Here is a 20,162-nt window from a genome sequence, read left to right as displayed (position 1 = left end):
ATGACTGATGTGTTCAAGATTTAAGAGTTCTCTACACAGACTGAAAGATTAACCTAAATGAGGAATAAGGAAACGAATGAGTGGAATAAACAGGGGGTAAGGTGATAATATTTGCCTTATTACTTTTTTCAGTTTTTAAAGAAATTTCACATCTATAGAAAAGTTGTGAGAATACAGTGAACACTTCTCTAACCTTCACCTAAATTCACCAATTGTCAAAATAGGACATGTTTGCTTTCCTCCTTTTCACTATATACAAACACACATACACAACTTTTCTTTTTGGCTGAACCATTTGAGAGCAATCTGCAAATATTTCACCCCTAAATATTTCATTGTCTATTTCCTAAATTTAAGGATTGTCTCCTATATCACATTACAAATTCATGTTTAGGAAAATTAATATTGATGAAATATTTCCTACCTGATAATACAAGTGTGTATCCAAACCTCCCAAACTGATCAAATATTGTTTTATATATCTTTTTTTCAGAGTAAAATCCAGTCAAGGGTCACATGCTACACTTAGTTATTTATGCTGTCACTATGTTGTTGAACACACATAATAAATTCTTCAGCCTAGTCTCTTTTATTACAAAGACTATCCCTGCTTTTTCTTTCATGAAATTAATACTTTTGAAGAGTTCAGGCCAATTATGTTGTAGAATGTCCTTTTATTTGGATTTGTAGGATTGTTTCCTCATGATTAGACTTAGGTTAAACATTTTTGGCAGAACGCTAAATAGTCTGTGTTGGGTCTTCAGTGCTTCATTCAAAGCAGGAAGTACATGATGTTGGTCTGTTCCATGTTAATGTTAATGTTTGATCTCTTGGTTATGGTTGGTGTCCACCAGGTATCTTTAACATAAAAAAGTATCTTTCTCCTTTCAAACAGTAAGTACTCTATGGCCTGATGTTCTGACATTGTGTGAATATCTTGTTGTACAATAATCTTTTACCCAGTGACTATAGAATATGCTGATAATGGTAGCTTTTCTAATTCGGCATTATTTCTACATTTTTTAGGTGACGTTCTTCTCTAAAGAAAAGGTTTTTCTTCTCCAGAAAGGAAAAGGGAAATTATAACAATTAAAAATGATTTTTGGACTATCACCATGGGCTCATAGATTTTTGTTTCCTTTCTTTTTTCTTTTTTTTTAATGCTTATTTATTTTTGAAGGAGAGAGAGGTAGAGCATGAGACGGGGAAGTGCAGAGAGAGAGGGAGACCCAGAATCCAAAGCAGGCTCCAGGCTCTGAGCTGTCAGCACAGAGCCCAACGTGGGGCTCAAACCCACGAACCGTGAGATCATGACCCGAGCTGAAGTCGGACACCCAACCGACTGAGCCACCCATGTGCCCCTAGATTTTTGTTTTCTATTCAACGTAATCCATTATTTTAACCATTCATTTTGAGGCTCACATCACACAGTCCCATACTTGGTCAGTGGGCACCAATTCAAAATGCCTCCTATGTTCTCTTGATATTTCCCCATCCGTTTTGAGCACTGCCTTACTTTCTGTGACTTACTATTTTTCCAGTATAAACAATAAAGATAATAATAATTGCGTGTGCATGTGTGTACTCCATAATAACTTTGGTCTTTCTCTGCTCCAGACCCAGAATCAACCATTTCTCCAAGGTGAACCAGGTTCTTTTTAATCAGAAATAGCACTTAGAAAACAAGATCTGGGCACTAGTTGTGCTTACTTCTACTACTGCTGTCATTTTATTTTTGAATAAAATCTTAACATGATAACAAAGTTAAAATAAAAAAATAAATAATCTTTAAGGCATACTCCAAAAACCTTATTCTCTTCCCTATTCCTTTTGTCCTTTTGTGCCCATGCTTCAGTAAGTAGCCATCTTTATTTTCTCATTTATTCTTCCTGTGTTTCTTTATATAGTAAGCAGCAGTTATAGTATGTATGTGTGTGTAAACATATGTATGTGTATATGCAGACAAAAGGTAGTATGCTATCTATATTTTTTCACTTACCAATATATCCTAGAAAGCATTAGTTATCAAATCATAAGAATATTTGGCGTTCTTTTTTTATAACTGCATAGTACCCGACTGAATGGATATAACATAGTTTATCCAATTTCCTCTGAATAAATACTAGTTTCTATTATTGTACTATTATAAATAATGTGAAACAATAATTTTGTGTATCTTCAGAGAAAATAGAATGCTGGATTAAGCCTGACTTTCCTTATGTATGTATTCTGTGTAACGTTACCTAATTCTCTGATTCCTTATGGGTTGCACCATTTTGTACTCCTAGCAATCTGAGTGCCTACTTCCCTATGGCCTGGACAACAAACTGTGTAGCAAGCTTCCGAATATTTGACAATTTTTTTGGGGGGGGAAGTGGACTCATTAATTTTATAGTCTGAAATTATTTAAGTAATTTGTTGTAGTTGAACTACCATGAATACTTAAAACATCCACATTCAAACTTGACTGCCTAATAACTAAGATTTTATATCTACATTATCATTTTTTGTTTTTTTAGAAATTATGGTTTCTAAAAAAATGGGAGAGTACAATCAGAAATCGGAGTTTTAGGGGGGACTGGTTGGCTCAGTCAGTTAGCAGCTGACTCTTGATTTCAGCTCAGGTCATGATCCCAGGGTCATGGGATTGAGTCCTCAGTCAGGCTCCATGAAGAATGTGGAACCTGCTTGAGTGCTTGAGATTCTCATTCTCTCTCTCTCTCTCTCTCTCTCTCTCTCCCCCCCCCCCTCCCTCTCTGCCCCTCTCCCTGGCTCGCATGTGCTCTTTCTCTCAAATAAGAAAAAAATAAATTAAAAAAAAGAACTAGGAGTTTTAAAACTGTGCTTTCATGAAGGTCATTTATCCTTAGATGATGACACTACTCCCATACTTGTTACTTCAGAGGTAAAGTGAATACTGGAAAATTCTACTCATTCATGCAAAGCAAAAGTAATACATTAACCATTTTGATAAAAGCACAAATAATTTACTCATGCATTGCTTAAGCTAAGTAAATAGAGCACACAGTGATTTAAATCACTGATATAACTTGATAGTCTGGAATTCTTTTCCACATTATTCCTCTAGTAGGAACCCTAAGGACAACAATCACAACCATGGTAATGACAGCAAATAGCACTTACTGTGTCAGGCCCTGTTCTAAGCATTCCACAAATGTTATCTCATTTAACTCTTATCACAACCTTAGCAAGTAGGTACCATTATTTCCATTATACTGATGAGAAAACAGATAATGGCATCAGTAAATGGTGATCATGAATTCTAATCCAGATACCTGATTCCAGAGCTTGGACTCAACTATTTTATTATAGAACTTCTAGTGTTTCATTACAGTATACTGAACAGAAAAGCTCAAGTACTTAAAATAGTTTAACAGTGATAAATAAAAATGTTTTTTTTTCAAGTACATTTTTAACCGAATACATTTTGAATAGGAACAAGTATTCTAAAATTAAACCAAAGAAAATAAATTAGCAACCAAACCTAAGCTATTAGTTCACGATTCATGCAAATTTTGCTACTAGTCACCTGAAATGTAAATGAAATTCACACGTTTTTTGTAGCTGATGAAATCAACGAGTACCCTCAATTTAACAGGTATTCTGGCCATGGTTCCTTGTTGACGCATCATAACTAACAACCACTGACTTACCTCATCTGGGAAAAGATGCAACCTCTGCATCAGAGTTCTTCTGTGAAGGTTTTTTGGCAGCATGCCATAAATAGCTAGTTTCACAATCTGAAAAACAGACATATATAGGATTCAGTAAGAAAAATCTGACATTTTCAGATAGTGATGAAAACAAGTGGGCTCAGACTCAAGTGAAATGAAAGGAATTGAGACCTAAGTAGACATGTGGCAGCAACAGCAAAAGAATCATTATTTTGTACATTAATATTTTCTTTAGGCTTTATTTGACTTAATTTATTTTAAAGGAAAAGCACAAAACGAGATTATTTTTAATCTCCTATGTGCCAATTATAGCTAGAATAAGAAAGAAAGCTTGTACAAGCTTTCTCTAAGATTATACAAAAACCTATGACTCAAATAATCTGTTACATACTGAATTGAGCAGAACCCAGGGAGGCCTTACTCCTGTTTTCTCCAGGTAGGTGATCAGGAAGTTTCCAATTCGTAAAGTTAGCCTGACCCTACAGTTATGAGACTGACTCTAAGTCACAGATCCACAACAATGGTAAGGTTATCATTCACTGAAAAATTACTGTGTATGGTGGTTAGTTGCATTATATGTTATCTTGTTTAGGATGCTGAGTCTCATTCCACAGGTGAGGAAACAGATTTAGTGAGGTTAAAGAACTCCCCCAACTTCATATATCTAGTAAGTGGCAGTGCTGGAATTCAAACCAGGCAGTCTTACTTCCAGAATAGAAACATGGTACAAGCAATCACATCTATAATGTGTTTCTGTCTGTAACTTCTCAAGAAGACAAAAAATCCTTTCTCTCTACCATACCCATTTTCAAGATGGCAAACTAACCTTTCCATGATTTACATTTCCCCTTTTAAGATTATCCTCATTGTTGGTCTGAATGTGATTTGATGTATGCTTTGTCAAGAGAAGGCCACAGAGTGTCATTCTGTGTTCCATAACCTCCTGGGGGCCTGCTGGTATATAGGACCTACAAATATACTGCAAGGTCCTCATAAAACTGCTGATAGGGACATCTGAAGGGTTGCATCAATTTTTACCATCTGTGCTCATATTCCAAGGATGTAATTTGACACTTATTAGAGCTAATTCGCTAAATTAGACATGATAGAACAGGGTTGTCCTATAAGAGGATTTCCTATTCCTTTGATTTTCTCATCAAATCAGACCACAAAACCTAACTACATACAAAAGCTAGTGGTATCTCTTAATACATTTTCCAATTTAGTGCTGTTAATACTCTATGTTCTGGAGATTTTAATAGAGACTTACATTGTTAAAATTAAAAGCAATAAAAAATTCAGTTACTCAGTCACACAAGCCACATTTCAAGTGGTCAACTGCCACATGCACCTAGTGGTTACCATATTTATCAGTACAGACAGAAGAACATTTTCATCATGACAGAAATTTCTATTAGCACTGATCTAGATATTAGTCTTTACAATTTTAAATAAAAAAAATTAATGTTTATTTATTTTTGAGGTGGGGGGAGGGGGCAGAGAAAGAGGAAACACAGAATCCAAAGCAGCTCCAGACTCTGAACTGTCAGCACAGAGCTCGACGTGGGGCTTGAACTCATAAACTGTGAGACCACGACCTGAGCCAAAGTCAGATGCTTAACCAACTGAGCCACCTGGGCGCCCCTAAGATTTTTAATTTTTAAAAGTCTTAAACAGAAACTGACAATATTAACATTATGCAGCACCTTATCTGGACAAGCCAGCCATTATATCCTCTGAATATCATCCTAGCAGCAATTTTATCATTTTTGGTAGGGTTACATGCCATTTAGGTTTCATGTTCTTAACAAAATTTAACTGTAGTCACTTGAACTAACAAGTTGGTTTTTGAAAAACTCTCCCTATTAAAAAAATGCACCGTAACACCCAAATTAGGGGCAGCCACAAAGTGTAGAAAGGTTATAAGCTGACAGGGGAGAGAAAAAGACAGACATACAAACAATATACTCCCCCAAATAATAACACAACACGTGCATGCAATCAATCAATCAATTATAGCTGTACAGACTTATGTATAAGTTCTAAGGAATTCAAAAAGTGAGAAAGACAGAGTAAAAGTGAGGTTAATAAATACTCAAGACCTTCCACATACAACCTGTAAACTAGGGCATATGCCATTTGTTTCACTCAAAATAACTTTACTAACTACAGGAGGGGGGAAAAACAAGAAAGGAACCATGTTAGAAAACAATACAAGGACAAAAACTCTTCAACTATAACTATGGTAGGGATAAGGAAAAGCTCAATCAACATATTTACTTGAGTTTATAATTAATGACATATATGATTATAATATTTTGAAATATTTAATTTTTTTAATGTTTATTCATTTTTAAAAGATAGAGACAGAGCACAAGCAGGGATGGGGCAGAGAGAGAGGGGGACACAAAATCTGAAGCAGACTCCAGGCCCTGAGCTGTCAGCACAGAGCCCAACACAGGGCTCGAACTCATGAACCACGAGATCATGACCTGAGCCGAAGTCAGACACTCGACAGACTGAGCCACCCAGGCGCCCCAATATTTTGAAATATTTAATAACCTACTAATAACTATTTAAGTGTACTATTTAATGTATTTTACAAATAATATTCCAGGGCTGTACTAATAATCAGAAGGACGCATTATGAAACAAACTCTCTTACAAGCCCATATACCAAGTACTGATTAGCAAATTATGTCTGCTGGCAGAAGACCTACTGTTCCAGGCAGACACTTAAGTATTTGATTTGGAAGTAAAATAACTGACCTCTTCCTTAGCAAGTTGTTCCTTTTCAAAACACAAAGTTAAAATTAATAACTTAAAAAAAGAATTAACATAATTTAAATGAGGTAATAATTCAAATGGATTTAATTCTGAACTATTTTCCAGGACTTCATCAAACATTTTGTAATGTATTCTAATATTTGTTTACAAAACATAAGTTGGAACAGTTTCTACAAATGGTATCAAATGCCAAATTCTTATAAAAAAGTAGGACTCTACTGCCTCCTAGTGTACAGTGAGCATGCCAGAATAACAAAGAAACTTAAATTTTAAAATTATTTATTAAATAGTAAAACTACAATTTATTGTAGCACCTACAGTACACACTATCAGCAGCCCTTACAAGTTTTTAATACCATATATACAATCCATATAGTCAAAATAGGATATTTTATTGATCTGTAATAGCCCCAAAACACATCTTGAAATAGAACATTAAATATTTCTTAAGGAATCTCTGAGCATAGTTTTGTAAAATACGCGTAAATGATAAGAAGTAAAATGTCCCCCTTTCCCTCACCCCCAAGAAAAGTGTAGGCAGTATTACACCAAACAAATGGTTGCATCCTAACAATACGTATTTATTTTTATTCGCTATTATAGGGAAGTACAAAAGAATGTCTTCACGGCACACTTTGTTCATTTATAAATGTATTTAGGTAAAAAGCTAAAATAGTTCCTAATGAGGAAAATGTTATCTATCTTATGTGTATATTTCAAAGACTGGGTTGTGAAGTGGAAAGGAAGGAAATATAAAATTGTGAAATGGCAACAGGAGACTTCGCTTCTAGCAATACTGAAAGGTAATATTTAGGTTAAAACTTTCTCCTAGTATATTACTCAAATAATAAGTAAATGTTAATGAAGTTAATAATATGTTTTTAAAGATCTTTTCTAAAGCATGGAAACAACTGGAGGCCAGAAGTAGGACAAAGTACTACCAAAAAAAAAAAAAAAAAAAAAAAGAGTCCTGAGGCTGGCATTTGCCCAGAGGGCATCAGCTTAGTGCAGGGTTTGGGTTTCAAAGGACTACCTCTTTTTGGTCAGGAAGTAGGATCAAAGACTTCCTCATAAACCTAGGTTTTCAACAGAAAGCCAACATCCAGGGTGTACAGTGGAGAAATTAAAAAATTCAAATCTTTCCTGATAGGAAACAGATAACTATGAGCCTTACTGCACAAGGCTTCAAGGCCTAAAATTCACCCTTGGGATCAAAACCCAGAAGTCTAGAGTATAGCCTAAACAGGTCTTAGGTTGGTATAGCTTCATGCACTTGCCAGAAGCTAAGTCAATCTTTTGTGAATAAATCCACTTTGAAGACACAGGTCTCAAAGAATTCTCAGTGATGAAGTTTCAAGGTCCATGACTTTATCAAGTGTCCTGAGCAGAAACAATACATTGCAAAGCCACGAAGAACACAAATATTAGAATCAGATATAAACACTAAGAATTAGGTTTACAATGCTTAAAAAATATAAGGAACCAAAGTATGACAAAGAAACAGAAAGACTGTCAAAACTGAGCAGCAAACTTGAAAAAGAAACAAGTAGTAAAACTTCATGGGAAAAAAAAAAATTCAAATTAGAAACTCACTAAAAGGGGGTGGGTGGTTGGGTGGCTCAGTCAGTTAGACAGCCAACTCTTGATTTTGGCTCAAGTCATGATCTCATGGTTTGTGGGATTGAGCCCCGCCCACGTTGAGCTCTGCATTGACAGTGTGGAGCCTGCTTGGGATTCTCTCCCTCCCTCTCTCTCTCTGCCCCTCCCCTGCCCACATGCTCTCTCCCTCTCTCAAAATAAATAAACATTAAAAAAAAAAAAGGAAACTCAATAAAAGGGTTGATTGGATTAGATATAGGTAAAAAAGATAATTAGAGAAAGTAGAACATTAAGAAATTATTGACAAGGGGCGCCTAGGTGGCTCAGTCTGTTAAGTGTCCGACTTTGGCCCAGGTCATGATCTCACAGTTTGTGGGTTACAGCCTTGCATCAGGGTCTGTGCTGACAGCTCAGAGCCTGGAGCTGCTTCGGATTCTGTGTCTGCCTCTCTCTCTGCCCCTCCCCTGCTTGTGCTCTCTCAAAAAATAAATAAATGTTAAAAAAATTAAAAAGAAATTATTGACAATGCAGCACAATGTCAGACAGGGAGACGTAAAATATGGAAGAGAGCTAATGATTCATGTACAATGAGACAGTCAACTGCAAATGTAATCAGATTTCCAAAGGGAAAGAACAGATAGAGAATAAAGGGAATAAGAGAACACATAAGAGCTGACAAATTTTCAGCACTGAAGATGCCAGTCCTTAAGCAAAATAAGTAAGATTTGAAAAGAAACAGGAAAACTAAAATCAAAGGAAAGATCTCAGAAGGATCCCCCCACCCCTGCAAAAGAGACAGAATACATACAAAGAAACAGTTCAACTGACATCTAACATATCAATAGCAATAACAGAAGCTAAAATCTGCTTGTACAGTAGCTTCAAACAGGTGAGAGAGAAAAATGGTTATCCTAGAATTGCACATACTAAATAAGCAAAACTATCTTTCAAGAAGAAAGCAAAAATAAAGACAGTTTCAGACAAAAATAAAAAGCTTATTATTAAAAGAATGTTATGATAGGAATGTCAAAAGAAGTATTTCAAGAAGGAAATTAATCCCAAAGGAAGACTGTTATGGGAAAAGGATTTGTAAGCAAAGAAAATAATAAAAAATCAGTTAACTGTATAAAACAGTAACAAGAATGTTGAATTGGAAGGGTTTTAAAAATGGTTGACTGTGTGAGGGACAGTAGGTGTTAAAAATCGTCTAAGGACCTTGTTTTGATCTGGAAGAAAGTAAAGACTGATTACTCTTAGACTTCTAATAAATAAACTCAATCCAAGAGAAGGCAAGAAAGAAGGAGATGAAAAAATTAAATAAAATCTCCTTTCTTGCCTTCTTTCGGGTTGAGTTTGTTTATTAGAAGTGTAAGATTAATCAATTATCTTTACTTTCCTCCAGATCAAACAAGGTCCTTAGAAAATTTTTGTGGTTTATACATACAATGGAATACTACTTGGCAAGAAATGAGAGAGAATGAAATTTTGCCATTTGCAACAATGTGGATGTAAGTGGAGAGTATTATGCTAAGTGAAATAAGTCAGTCAGAGAAAGATATCATATGTTTTCACTCATATATGGAACTTGAGAAACTTAACAGAAGACCATGGGGGAAAGGAAGGGGAAAAAATAGTTCCAAACGGAGAGGGATGCAAACCATAAGAGACTCTAAATACAAAGAACAAACTGAGGATTGATGGTGGCGGGGGTGGGGTGGGAGGGGAAAACAGGTGTGATGGGTATTGAGGAGGGCACTTGTTGGGATGAGTACTGGGTATTGTATGTAAGCATAGGAAGCTTAGGAATCTACCCCCGAAGCCAAGAGCCACTGTATATACTATATATTAGCTAACTTGACAATAAATTATGTTTAAAAAAATCATATAAAGCGCATAGTACTATGCTTAGGATGTTAACGATCAATAAATATGACCTCTGTGACAGAAAAATAAATAAGTAAATAAATAAAATAAATAAATAAACAAATAAATAAATAGATTTAAAGTAGAATGATTTATTGGGCAAACACTATCAAAAGAAGGCTGATATAGTTTACTAAAAAAACAAAAAGACCTCGAGATAAAAAGTATAATTAGAGACAAAAATGGCTGTTGGTACCATGATTAATTGTTAGGAAGAATGTAATTCCAAACTTAAATTCATCTAACACTAAATCTTCAAAACATACAAAACAAAAACTGACAGAAATACAGGGGAAAAATAAACCCACAATTGAGTTCGTAACAGAACTCTTTCAGGTAATCAATAAATCAAATAAACAAAAAAAAGGTCAGTAAGACTTTTTTTGATTGGAATGTACTTTGTATTTTTGATATAATGGATGTATAATCATACATAGATATATACATCTCTCTCTCCAAGACATTTTCAGCAAACATATTCTAGATAATCACGCAAGTATCAAGTAATTAAAAAGAAAAGCAACAAAACTGGCTAAATGCAAAACATAGTAAACAGTAATTAGAAAACATATAGAATTGAATGATAATGAAATAATGCTTATCAAAACTTGTGTGATACAGTTAAAGTGCAGAATTTATAGCCTTGAATGGTAGCTACATTAGAAGAGGAGCTAGACTGGAAAAACAGTTCCTGAACCAGTCTTCCCACAGATGATTAATAAATAAAAAATACAATAAACTTACTGCTACTGGATCCTTCTGGTGAAGTTGAGCAGCTGTTACTTGTCTAAATCCACCTGGATAGCTGTTAAAAGAAGCAAAGACATTAAAACTGGGAGTAGGCTATGATATACTATTTCTTGAAATGTATATGGTTTTATAATATGAAAACTATTTTTATTATAAAGTTATTCTTGTTTCTGGAAACTATGATGTTCATTAGTGTCTTAAAATTAAGTAGTAACCTATGCTATTCGAAATACTGTTCTTTTTAAGTGGTCAACTGTCTTCATTTCATAAAAGTTGCACATCTTGGAAAATTCTTAGCATAACTATTGTTTTCATTCATTCTGAAGTAGTTGTTCATGCTTGAATTTAAGAAAGGAAAAGCAGTGAGCCAATATGCTTCACATTCCCTGCCATATCAGAATGTCTATATAACCTAGGGGTCGGGTTTGGGGAAAACAGGGGTAGCCACTTTGGGTCTAAGTCCAGTTCATACTCAAAACAGGGAATGATCCTGTTTCCTGTTAATAGTTGGTAAAAGACCACCAAGAGTTATATGTTGGTCCTAAGTGATACAATACTGTGTTCATATCAAATTTATACATAAAATAGATAAATGGAGATTTAAAATACATGTAAATATTTGGGACAGTATGGATGGCAGCTTAGTAACTTGGATGCCCCAGATCCCAGTCTCGAATCTAGGTTTGCCAGTGGCTACCAGTTTAATAGTAGGCAACTTGCTTTACTTCTTTATATAAGAGTTTACTCATATGAGAAAATGTTTGTGAAAGTGCTTAAGAAATTTAAAACAAAAACAAGATACAGATGTAAGGTTTCATTATGTTGAATGGATAAAGCCTAAATGATTTTTGAGGAAGGGGAAAAGAAAACATAAACTCAGTGGACTCTGCAAGAAGTTAAAGATTACCTAAATGTAATTCCTTTCATAAGTTTCAATCAGACTTAAAAACATTTGAAAGAACCACATTTCAGGAATAAAATTTAAAAAAGCAGATTTAGAAGTCTGCTGAGAAAGACGGATAATATTCAAAGTGATACTTTCATTTGTTTCAAGGGATTTCAGTTTCAGAAAAAGAAATACCTGTCTAGACTTCAATTCCTGTATTCTTTCTCTCTGTGGAAAAAAAGTACTTTACAACTTCTACGCTAAAGATCACCTTTCTGTTTTTAACATTGGGATGCCAAGTTCTAAAGTATAATACCATTTACATTTTAGTTCATGAGTTTGGACTTTATTCTGAAGAATCTGGAAAGGTGGCATAAAATTCTGAGTAGAGGAATGATTTGAATAATGTAATAAATACTCAGTTGATTTTTACTGGTGACAGAGTAACTACACTTCTTCCTCCACTGTGGGATAGCCTAAATGGAAGAGAAGAAACTTTGTTTAACATGTTCATCATTTTTTTTCAATGCAAATTAATTCAGTAAATACTTACTGTGTGCCTACTGTGCTGGGTGCTGGGGATATGTAGACAAATATGACAGTATCCCATCCACAAAAAAATGACTACGTGAATTCTACTGAGGCATCTAACAGTAAGCTGTATTTCTAATCCTACCAATACATTTATATGACTGAACAGTTAGATGTCAAAGTTCAGGGTGCACACATACATATCTCACCTGACCTCCAAAATAATGAGAAGTGAATGTTTATGAAATATTTGGACAAGAAAACATTTTCTGAGACTAGAAAACATAGAACAAATTATAAAGGAAAAGAGAGATTTAATTACATAAAAGTTAAATAACCATACAACAAAGGACATCATAAAGAAAATTTGTAAAAAGTAAACTATATAATAGTGGATTAATATTCTTAATAGATAAAATGTTCAGAGAACATGCTAAGGAAAGCATTGATACCTTATAATAATGCAAATGTAAACAATCAGATGTCCATCAAAGTAGCACAATCTTATTATTAAATCATTATTAATGATGTGCTGTGGCAGCAGTTTTATAAAACCAGGCATTCTTATGCACTTTAATTGATAATTAAAAGATCAATTATCATCCCTTTGATCTTGAAATTCACTACATTTCCAGTTTTATTTTAAATTATCCTATATGTTGAAAAAGCCTCATGTATAAAGATGTTTTTCAGCTCTTTATGAAACTAAAAATTTTAATTAAAAAAAAGGACATTATGTATGCAAATCATATTCTGTATTACTACACAGTGACAAACTATTTATAAAAAGGCTTTCTGATAATTTTATATAAAGTGAAAAAAAGATGTAAACTTGTATATGTATTAAAATGTTTAGTCCACAGGATGAAAAATGATTTTTAGTTCCTTCTTTAAACTTTTCTGCATTGGGGCGCCTGGGTGGCTCAGTCAGTTAAGCGTCCGACTTCAGCCAGGTCACGATCTCACAGTCCGTGAGTTCGAGCCCCGCGTCGGGCTCTGTGCTGACAGCTTGGAGCCTGGAGCCTGTTTCGATTCTGTGTCTCTCTCTCTGACCCTCCCCTGTTCATGTTCTGTCTCTCTCTGTCTCAAAAATGAATAAACGTTATAAAAAAAAAAATTTAAACTTTTCTGCATTTCCTAAAATTATCATATATTAAAATTTTTATAACTAGAAAGTTAAAATTTGAATATATAATGTAATAATGTTCTGAGCATGAAAAAAGTGGTACATCCAGTGAAATGAAGTAACAAAGTAAGTGAAGAGTCAACAGAAACTGAGAAACAAAACAGTTATTTACCATACGGGGTTGAGACAATAGGGAAGGCATTCAAGAAGAGGTTGAATGAGCCAGGTTTTAATGGATAAATATGAGTTCTTGAGAAAGACTCCTGTGAAGGAGAATAACACACGCAAAGGCAGAAAGGCAAGAAATAGCAATATGTTGGCTAAAATGAAGGATTCTGAAGCAGTAGTGGTAATTGGGTACCGATAATGTACAAGTTTAGAGTTTCAACCTTAGATAAGACAGCTCTACTGAAGGGGACACTACCAGCAGAGGGCATGTTATACTAGCTGTTCGCTATTAACTGTGCTATTATTTTCCACAGATATTACTGCTACAGTAATTATTACAGCATTTTGTGCCAATACTTCCCCCTTTATGCTTTTATCGCATTATGTTACCCTGACTTTTCATATTTCTTCCCCCGTTACCTCTAAATTTTATAGAATTTGGTTTATCTGTACAGATTTCCTAATAGCAGAAACTACTGAAGCTGGATGTGAATTTATTTTGGTTATGTTAAATAACAATTTCATGAATAAGTTTAAGGAGAATGGGCAAAGTCTGGCTAATGGAAGCAAAAAAGTTATTCTGAGTGGGTCACTTGGGTGGCTCAGTTGGTTAAGCGTCCAACTTTGACTCAGGGCAGGATCTCATGGTTTGCAAGTTCAAGTCCCACTGTCTGCTGTCAGCAAAGAGCCCACTTTGGATCCTCTGTCTTCCTTTCTCTCTGCTCCTCCTCTGCTTGTACGTGCTCTCTTTGTCTCTCTCAAAAATAAACATTAAAAATAAATAAAATAAAGTCTTTAAAAAAAAAAGTTATTCCTAGCATTGCCTAAGACCCACTTAGGCAAGAGATGAAAAGAAACAGATGGAGACATTAAAGTCTGCTTGTCTAAGATGAAGGTGCAATTGGAAATAAACAATTTTAATCAAGAATGAAAGTTCAACATTTCTAACCGTATCTTGCATGACAGTATAGGAGGTATTTAATTAAATTTGTATATGACCTGAAGCAGAGGGCTTAACACATTACATGACGCAATCAAGATCTCAGAAGATTTAAAAAAAAATTTTTTTTTGACGTTTATTTATTTTTGAGACAGAGAGAGACAGAGCATGAACGGGGGAGGGGAAGAGAGAGAGGGAGACACAGAATCGGAAACAGGCTCCAGGCTCTGAGCCATCAGCCCAGAGCCTGACGCGGGGCTCGAACTCACGGACCGTAAGATCGTGACCTGAGCCGAAGTCGGACGCTCAACCGACCGAGCCACCCAGGCGCCCCAAGATCTCAGAAGATTTTAAAAGGCTGGAGGTAAAATTTAACTTAAGGTATTGTAGTTGGGTTAACATGGGTTAAAACATGGTTAAACAGCAGCATGTTTAAGAAAGACTTGGGAGTTTTGGCTGATAGTGAACTCCATGTACCACCCAATAGAGGATTATATAACTGAAAGATGGACGACTCCCATTATACTAGGAAGCCATCAGAACATAGCCAGTTGAGTGTATTTAGTTAAGAAAGACACTAGAGAGTGACCAAGATATAAGGGGATAGTCAAAGGGACACCATATAAAGAACTCTGAAGTAACTACAGATGTTTAGCTTAGGGAAAAGACAAATCAAGGGGCTCTTATTGATTCCTATCTCAAAATGATCTGAAGGATGTCATGTGGAGAGATATGATTATTTTACACTGTCCAAAGAGGAGAACTAAGACTAATATGAAAGCTAAAGAAAAACAGATTATGATTCAACAGCATAAAGATCTTTCTAAAATTTAAACCATTTCAAAGATGGAATGAATGGGCTGCCTTACAAGCCATGAGATCACTATTATTCAAACACAGGCAGAGAGACCTGGACGTTGAGAGGTATGTTGTGGAGATTTTAGGTATCTTCCAAACTTGGGATTTTGTTCACCATTCCTTAAACATCTCATCTATTTTCAGAAGTTTAAGATAGTTCAAGAAACAACAGTGACATGAATTACAGGAAACAGAAATAAATGAGAAGATTGGTTTAAAAATGAGAATAATCTAGATCAGAGAGGTTATGTGAAAAGCTTCTAGAAAAAACAAATACTGTTAATAATAACTAGTATTTGGTGTAGTTCTGTGGGTTATTTTTGGTTGAGTAAATTATATACGCAGCATGTGCAAAATTAGTATTTCCTTAAATGCCAATTTTTGAAAATAGCTTTTTCTTTTAAGTAAGATCAATTATTCTTTTCTGTTTTTTTTTTTTTTTAAAGGATGGTTACTTATTTAATATATTTTTTGTGGAACTTGAACTTATAACCCCAAGATCAAGAGTTGCAAGCTCTTTCAACTGAGCCAGCCAGGTACCCATAGTAAGATCAATAGTATTTTTTTTTTTTTTAATGTTTATTTATTTTTGAGAGAGAGACAGTGAGAGCCAGGGAGGGGCAGAGAGAGAGAGAGGGAGACACAGAATCCGAAACAGGCTCCAGGCTCCGAGCTGTCAGCACAGAGCCCGATGCGGCGCCCGAACCCACGAAGTGCAAGATCATGACCTGAGCCAAAGCTGGATGCTCAACTGGCTGAGCCAACCAGGCGCCCCAATAGTATTTTTAAAGTAATATATTTCAACTGCCTATATTCTTTGACAATGGCAGTATCATTTTTTTTTTATTTGAGTAGTTGATACTTGATGTTACATTAGTTTTAGGTGTGCAACTTAGTGATTTAACAACTGTCTATTATGCTATGCTCACCACAAGTGTAGCTACCTTCTGTCATCATACAAGGCTATTGTAACACCAGTGAGTATAGTCCCTATGCTGTACCTTTTATCCCTGTGACTTATTCATTCCATAACTGAAAGCCTGTATCTCCCACTCCCTTTCACCCTCCCTTCCACTCTTACCCTCTTTGGCAACCATCAATCTGTTCTCTGTATTTATAGGTCTGATTCTGCTTTTTTGTGCGTTCATTTGTTTTTTTAGATTCCACACATAAGTGAAAGCATATGGTATTTGTCTTTCTCTGACACATTTCACTTTGCGCTATATATTCTAGGTCCATCCATGTTGTTGCAAATGGCCAGACTGCATCCTTTTTATGGCTGAGTAATATTCCAGTGCAGATGCACACATGTACATCATTATCCATTCATGAATCAATGGACACGTGGGTTGCTTCTCTATCCTGGCTATTATAAATAATGCCGCAATAAACATAGAGGTATATGTATCTTTACAAATTAGTATTTTTGTTTTCTTTGGGTAATAACCTAGTAGTGGAACTACTGGATCATATGGTATTTCTATTTTTAATTTTTTGAGGAACCTCCACACTGTTTTCCACAGTGGCCATACCAATTTACATTCCCGCCAACAGTACATGAAGGTTCGTTTTTCTCCACATTCTTACCAACACTTATTATTTACTGTCTTAGCGGCCACACTGACAGATGTTAAGGTGATACCTCATTGTGGTTTTGATTTGCACTTCCCTGATGGTTAGATATGTTGAGCATTTTTTCATATGTCTGTTGGACAATGGCGTTATCTTACCCAGTATGTGAGGAGTACACTTTTTGTTCCCATTTATTTCCAGAAAATGCAATGTGCCTTGTGTTCATTATGACAACATGATCCCCACAGTCACCTAGATTTAAAAAGAACAAAGAAGAAAAGATATTATATGAAAGTCATGATTTTAAGAAAAAGTGGTCTTGGTTATTTATAAAGCTTTTCAAAGTCTAAACAACACATTAAAAAACATAAAGCAAGTCACAGTGCAACACCAAAATCCTTGAACAGGATTTTGCTATTCTGTTCCTCTTTTACATAACATCTAAGTATAGAAAGAGTGAAAGAGTTGGCCAGACATTTGGAAAATCTCAACACTGGAAGATAAAAGAGGATATTATTAAAGATGCCAATAACAACAACACATCTTTTAAAGGCAAACTAATGTTATTCCTATGGTCTTTTCCCGTTAATAATTACACTTTGCTAAAATGTTTATATTAACATACCTTTAAATGTCTAATATAAACTTCCCCTTAAAAATAGAAGAGAAAATGAAAACAATACGCATATAGATGTAAAAAGGTATGTTTTACCAATAGGCAAATTGAAAACAAATGTAAAATGTCACAATTGATTTTTCTCCTTAAATTCAGAGAACAATAGAGTATTATGATCTTATGCTTAACTACTAACCCAAGGCTTTTTCCAACCACATTTAACTAGCTACATTTAAATTGCCACTTTCAACTATGACAACATGCATATTTGATATTGCAGATGACCTGAAAATTAAAATATATGTATTAGATTAATTTTCCATAAAATTAATAAAAAAACCCTAAAAAGTCAACATGCAGTTTTCCCATGAGTCATGATACATCACAAAATCAAATAATCAAAAACATTTTTTAAATGCCTATTCTACTAATATGAAAACTTAAAAAGATTTTAATTTATTTAAAAACACTGAAAAAATAAGTATAAATAAATACTGCATATGAAAACTAACAGTTACATTATAAGATAATGAGCTTTGAATTTCAATGACAGCATTTTAAGAGAGAAGTATATAGTCTACATGGAATGAGGGTAAAAGAAAGAGAAAAAAGCAGGTAGGTTTTTTTTTTTTTTTTTTTATCACAGTGAAAGGGAATCGAGAAGTGTAAAGGAAAGCTTTACCTGGGAAGCTTTGCTGTCAGTGGGTTGAAAAGACAGTTTGACTGTATTTGGCAAATTGATCAAAGTTCCTAAAAGTAACCCACAATGGGCTAGTAAGGCAACTGGACAAATGAACCAGGAAAATAAATAAAGACGGTGAGAAGATATCTATGTCATCTCAGAGAATGCTGAAGTTACCTTAGTTTTCAACCAGACTTTTACAGTTGAAGACACTAACGCCTGCTAAGATCAAGTGATTTGCCAAAGCTCACACACCATGTTATTTAATTCCCGGTTCAGGCTCTTTCTGTGACACTTAGGCTGAGGAAAAATGGAATCCTTAGCTTTACACAAGAGCTGAATTTATTTTTTAAATGTTATTTAAGCTTTAAATATGGAAAAACCGGGGCACCTAGGTGGCTCAGTCAGTTAAACGTCCCTTGATTTTGGCTCAGGTTATGATCTCATGTTTTGTGAGTTCGAGCCCCATATCGGGTTCATAGTGAAGAGCCTGCTTGGGGATTTTCTCTCTCTCTCTCTCTCTGCCCCTCCCCAACTCTCTCTATCTCTCTCTAAATACTTAAAACAAACAAACAAACAAAAAGCATCTTGAGCTATTCCAAACAAACCTACTGTCTTTGTAGAGATCAAAAGGATCTCTCAAAGGACATTCAAAAGAGTATCACAGATCAGATGAAAATCATCTGTAAGGTACGAACATCTAATCTGGGAAAAATTATTCTCCCTCAATAACATGCCTCTGGCATAAGTTATTGAGGGAGAATATATATTCTTAGAATATATTCTTAGAAAGACTTCTCTAACTCTAAATCAAACTAACCAGGAATTAAATATTTTTTAACTGCATTACATATTAAAACAAAAGCCAATATTGTTAAAGGCTGAAACCCTGAATATAGTACAATTATTTCTGTCTCAATTTCTACATACAATAGATTTCATTGTAAAGTTTCATTAAACAATTATGCTTTATAATATGCAGCAAATGTATATAAATTAGAACTCTACTGCCTGATCAAGAGATATTCCAAGAGAAATTAATTTCTTTCAGATTAAAAAAACTAAAGTAATAAGTAATTTTTAGAAAAAAGAGTTGTGAGTGTATTTGTAAAAACTCTCACCTTAGATGTGTAACTTGACTCCTTTTTATAATATTTGGTGTGTGTGTGCACACATGTGTGCATGAGTGAATTAATGAATGAATGAATGAAATTAGGTGCCAAATAAATTCAGATAAATTCAATCAAAGTGGAAACTAAAAAGTGTCATGTCAGGGAACTGAAGTTCTAATGATGAGTCACACTGTCAGGGGTGCTTCTCAGTCCTACAGCTTCAGTGTTTTGGCTCATTTTCTCCCCTAAACCAGAACTCATATTTTTTCCTCAAAATTCCCTGGGAGGAAGAGATATAACATTCATTCTGGAGGCAGGAATATCAGTTGCTAATTGATCATGCACGCTTTTCTACTAGGTTCTGAGGACAGCTCCGAAATTCTTTTTAACATACCAACCCTAGGTTAAAGTTATTTGTCACCTTCGTACCTCAACACGTACCAACTCCCCAGGTACGGTATTCAAGGATACCTACAGTTTAGGCTCAAACTTTCTAGCCTTATTTACCAGTTCTTTCCCATCCCAAACCATACTACTTGCTATTCTCTGAAGCATTATCCCATTATTTCTGTTTAAAACACACACACATACATACAGAAGATCGTATACACGGATCCCCTGATCTTTCCTTTGTTCCTTCCAGTAGAAATACTCTCCTGATTTATCTCCACTTGTTAAATTTTATCCATAAAATTTAAGTTCCACATAAATATCAGGTTCCAAAATTAATACCAGTCCTTTCATAAAGCCTTTCCTAATACCAAACCCAACTTCCCTTGATTCCACAAGGATGCCTGAATTTCTCTTATGATACCGATTTAACTCTATCTTGTCCTATCATTTGTACAATTTTACTTTCTCCACCTAAATTATAAGCTTCCTTCTGAAGACTCTTTTTTATTTTTTTTAATTTTTTT

At 34.8% G+C, this 20,162-nt stretch overlaps 1 protein-coding gene across 2 annotated transcripts in view; it reads right to left on the bottom strand.

Moving 5' to 3' along the window:
• Positions 1 to 20,162, bottom strand: part of MRPL13 (mitochondrial ribosomal protein L13) — a 49,590-nt gene that overhangs the window by 17,387 nt on the left and 12,041 nt on the right. For both annotated transcript variants that reach the window (XM_086695681.1, XM_025922817.2), the window contains exons 3-5: positions 16,994 to 17,087; positions 10,749 to 10,809; positions 3,675 to 3,761 (exon numbers count right to left, since the gene is read on the bottom strand). In XM_086695681.1, the coding sequence (XP_086551807.1) occupies positions 3,675 to 3,761; positions 10,749 to 10,809; positions 16,994 to 17,087 (242 nt within the window). The remainder of the gene's footprint in view (positions 1 to 3,674; positions 3,762 to 10,748; positions 10,810 to 16,993; positions 17,088 to 20,162) is intronic.

Source organism: Puma concolor, chromosome F2 (genome assembly GCF_028749965.1).
Source record: "Puma concolor isolate L17-30 chromosome F2, mPumCon1.1.hap2, whole genome shotgun sequence".
Classification (NCBI taxonomy): Eukaryota; Metazoa; Chordata; class Mammalia; order Carnivora; family Felidae; genus Puma; species Puma concolor.
Note: the sequence above shows the minus strand (reverse complement) of the source record. Positions and strands in the feature narration are given on the sequence as shown.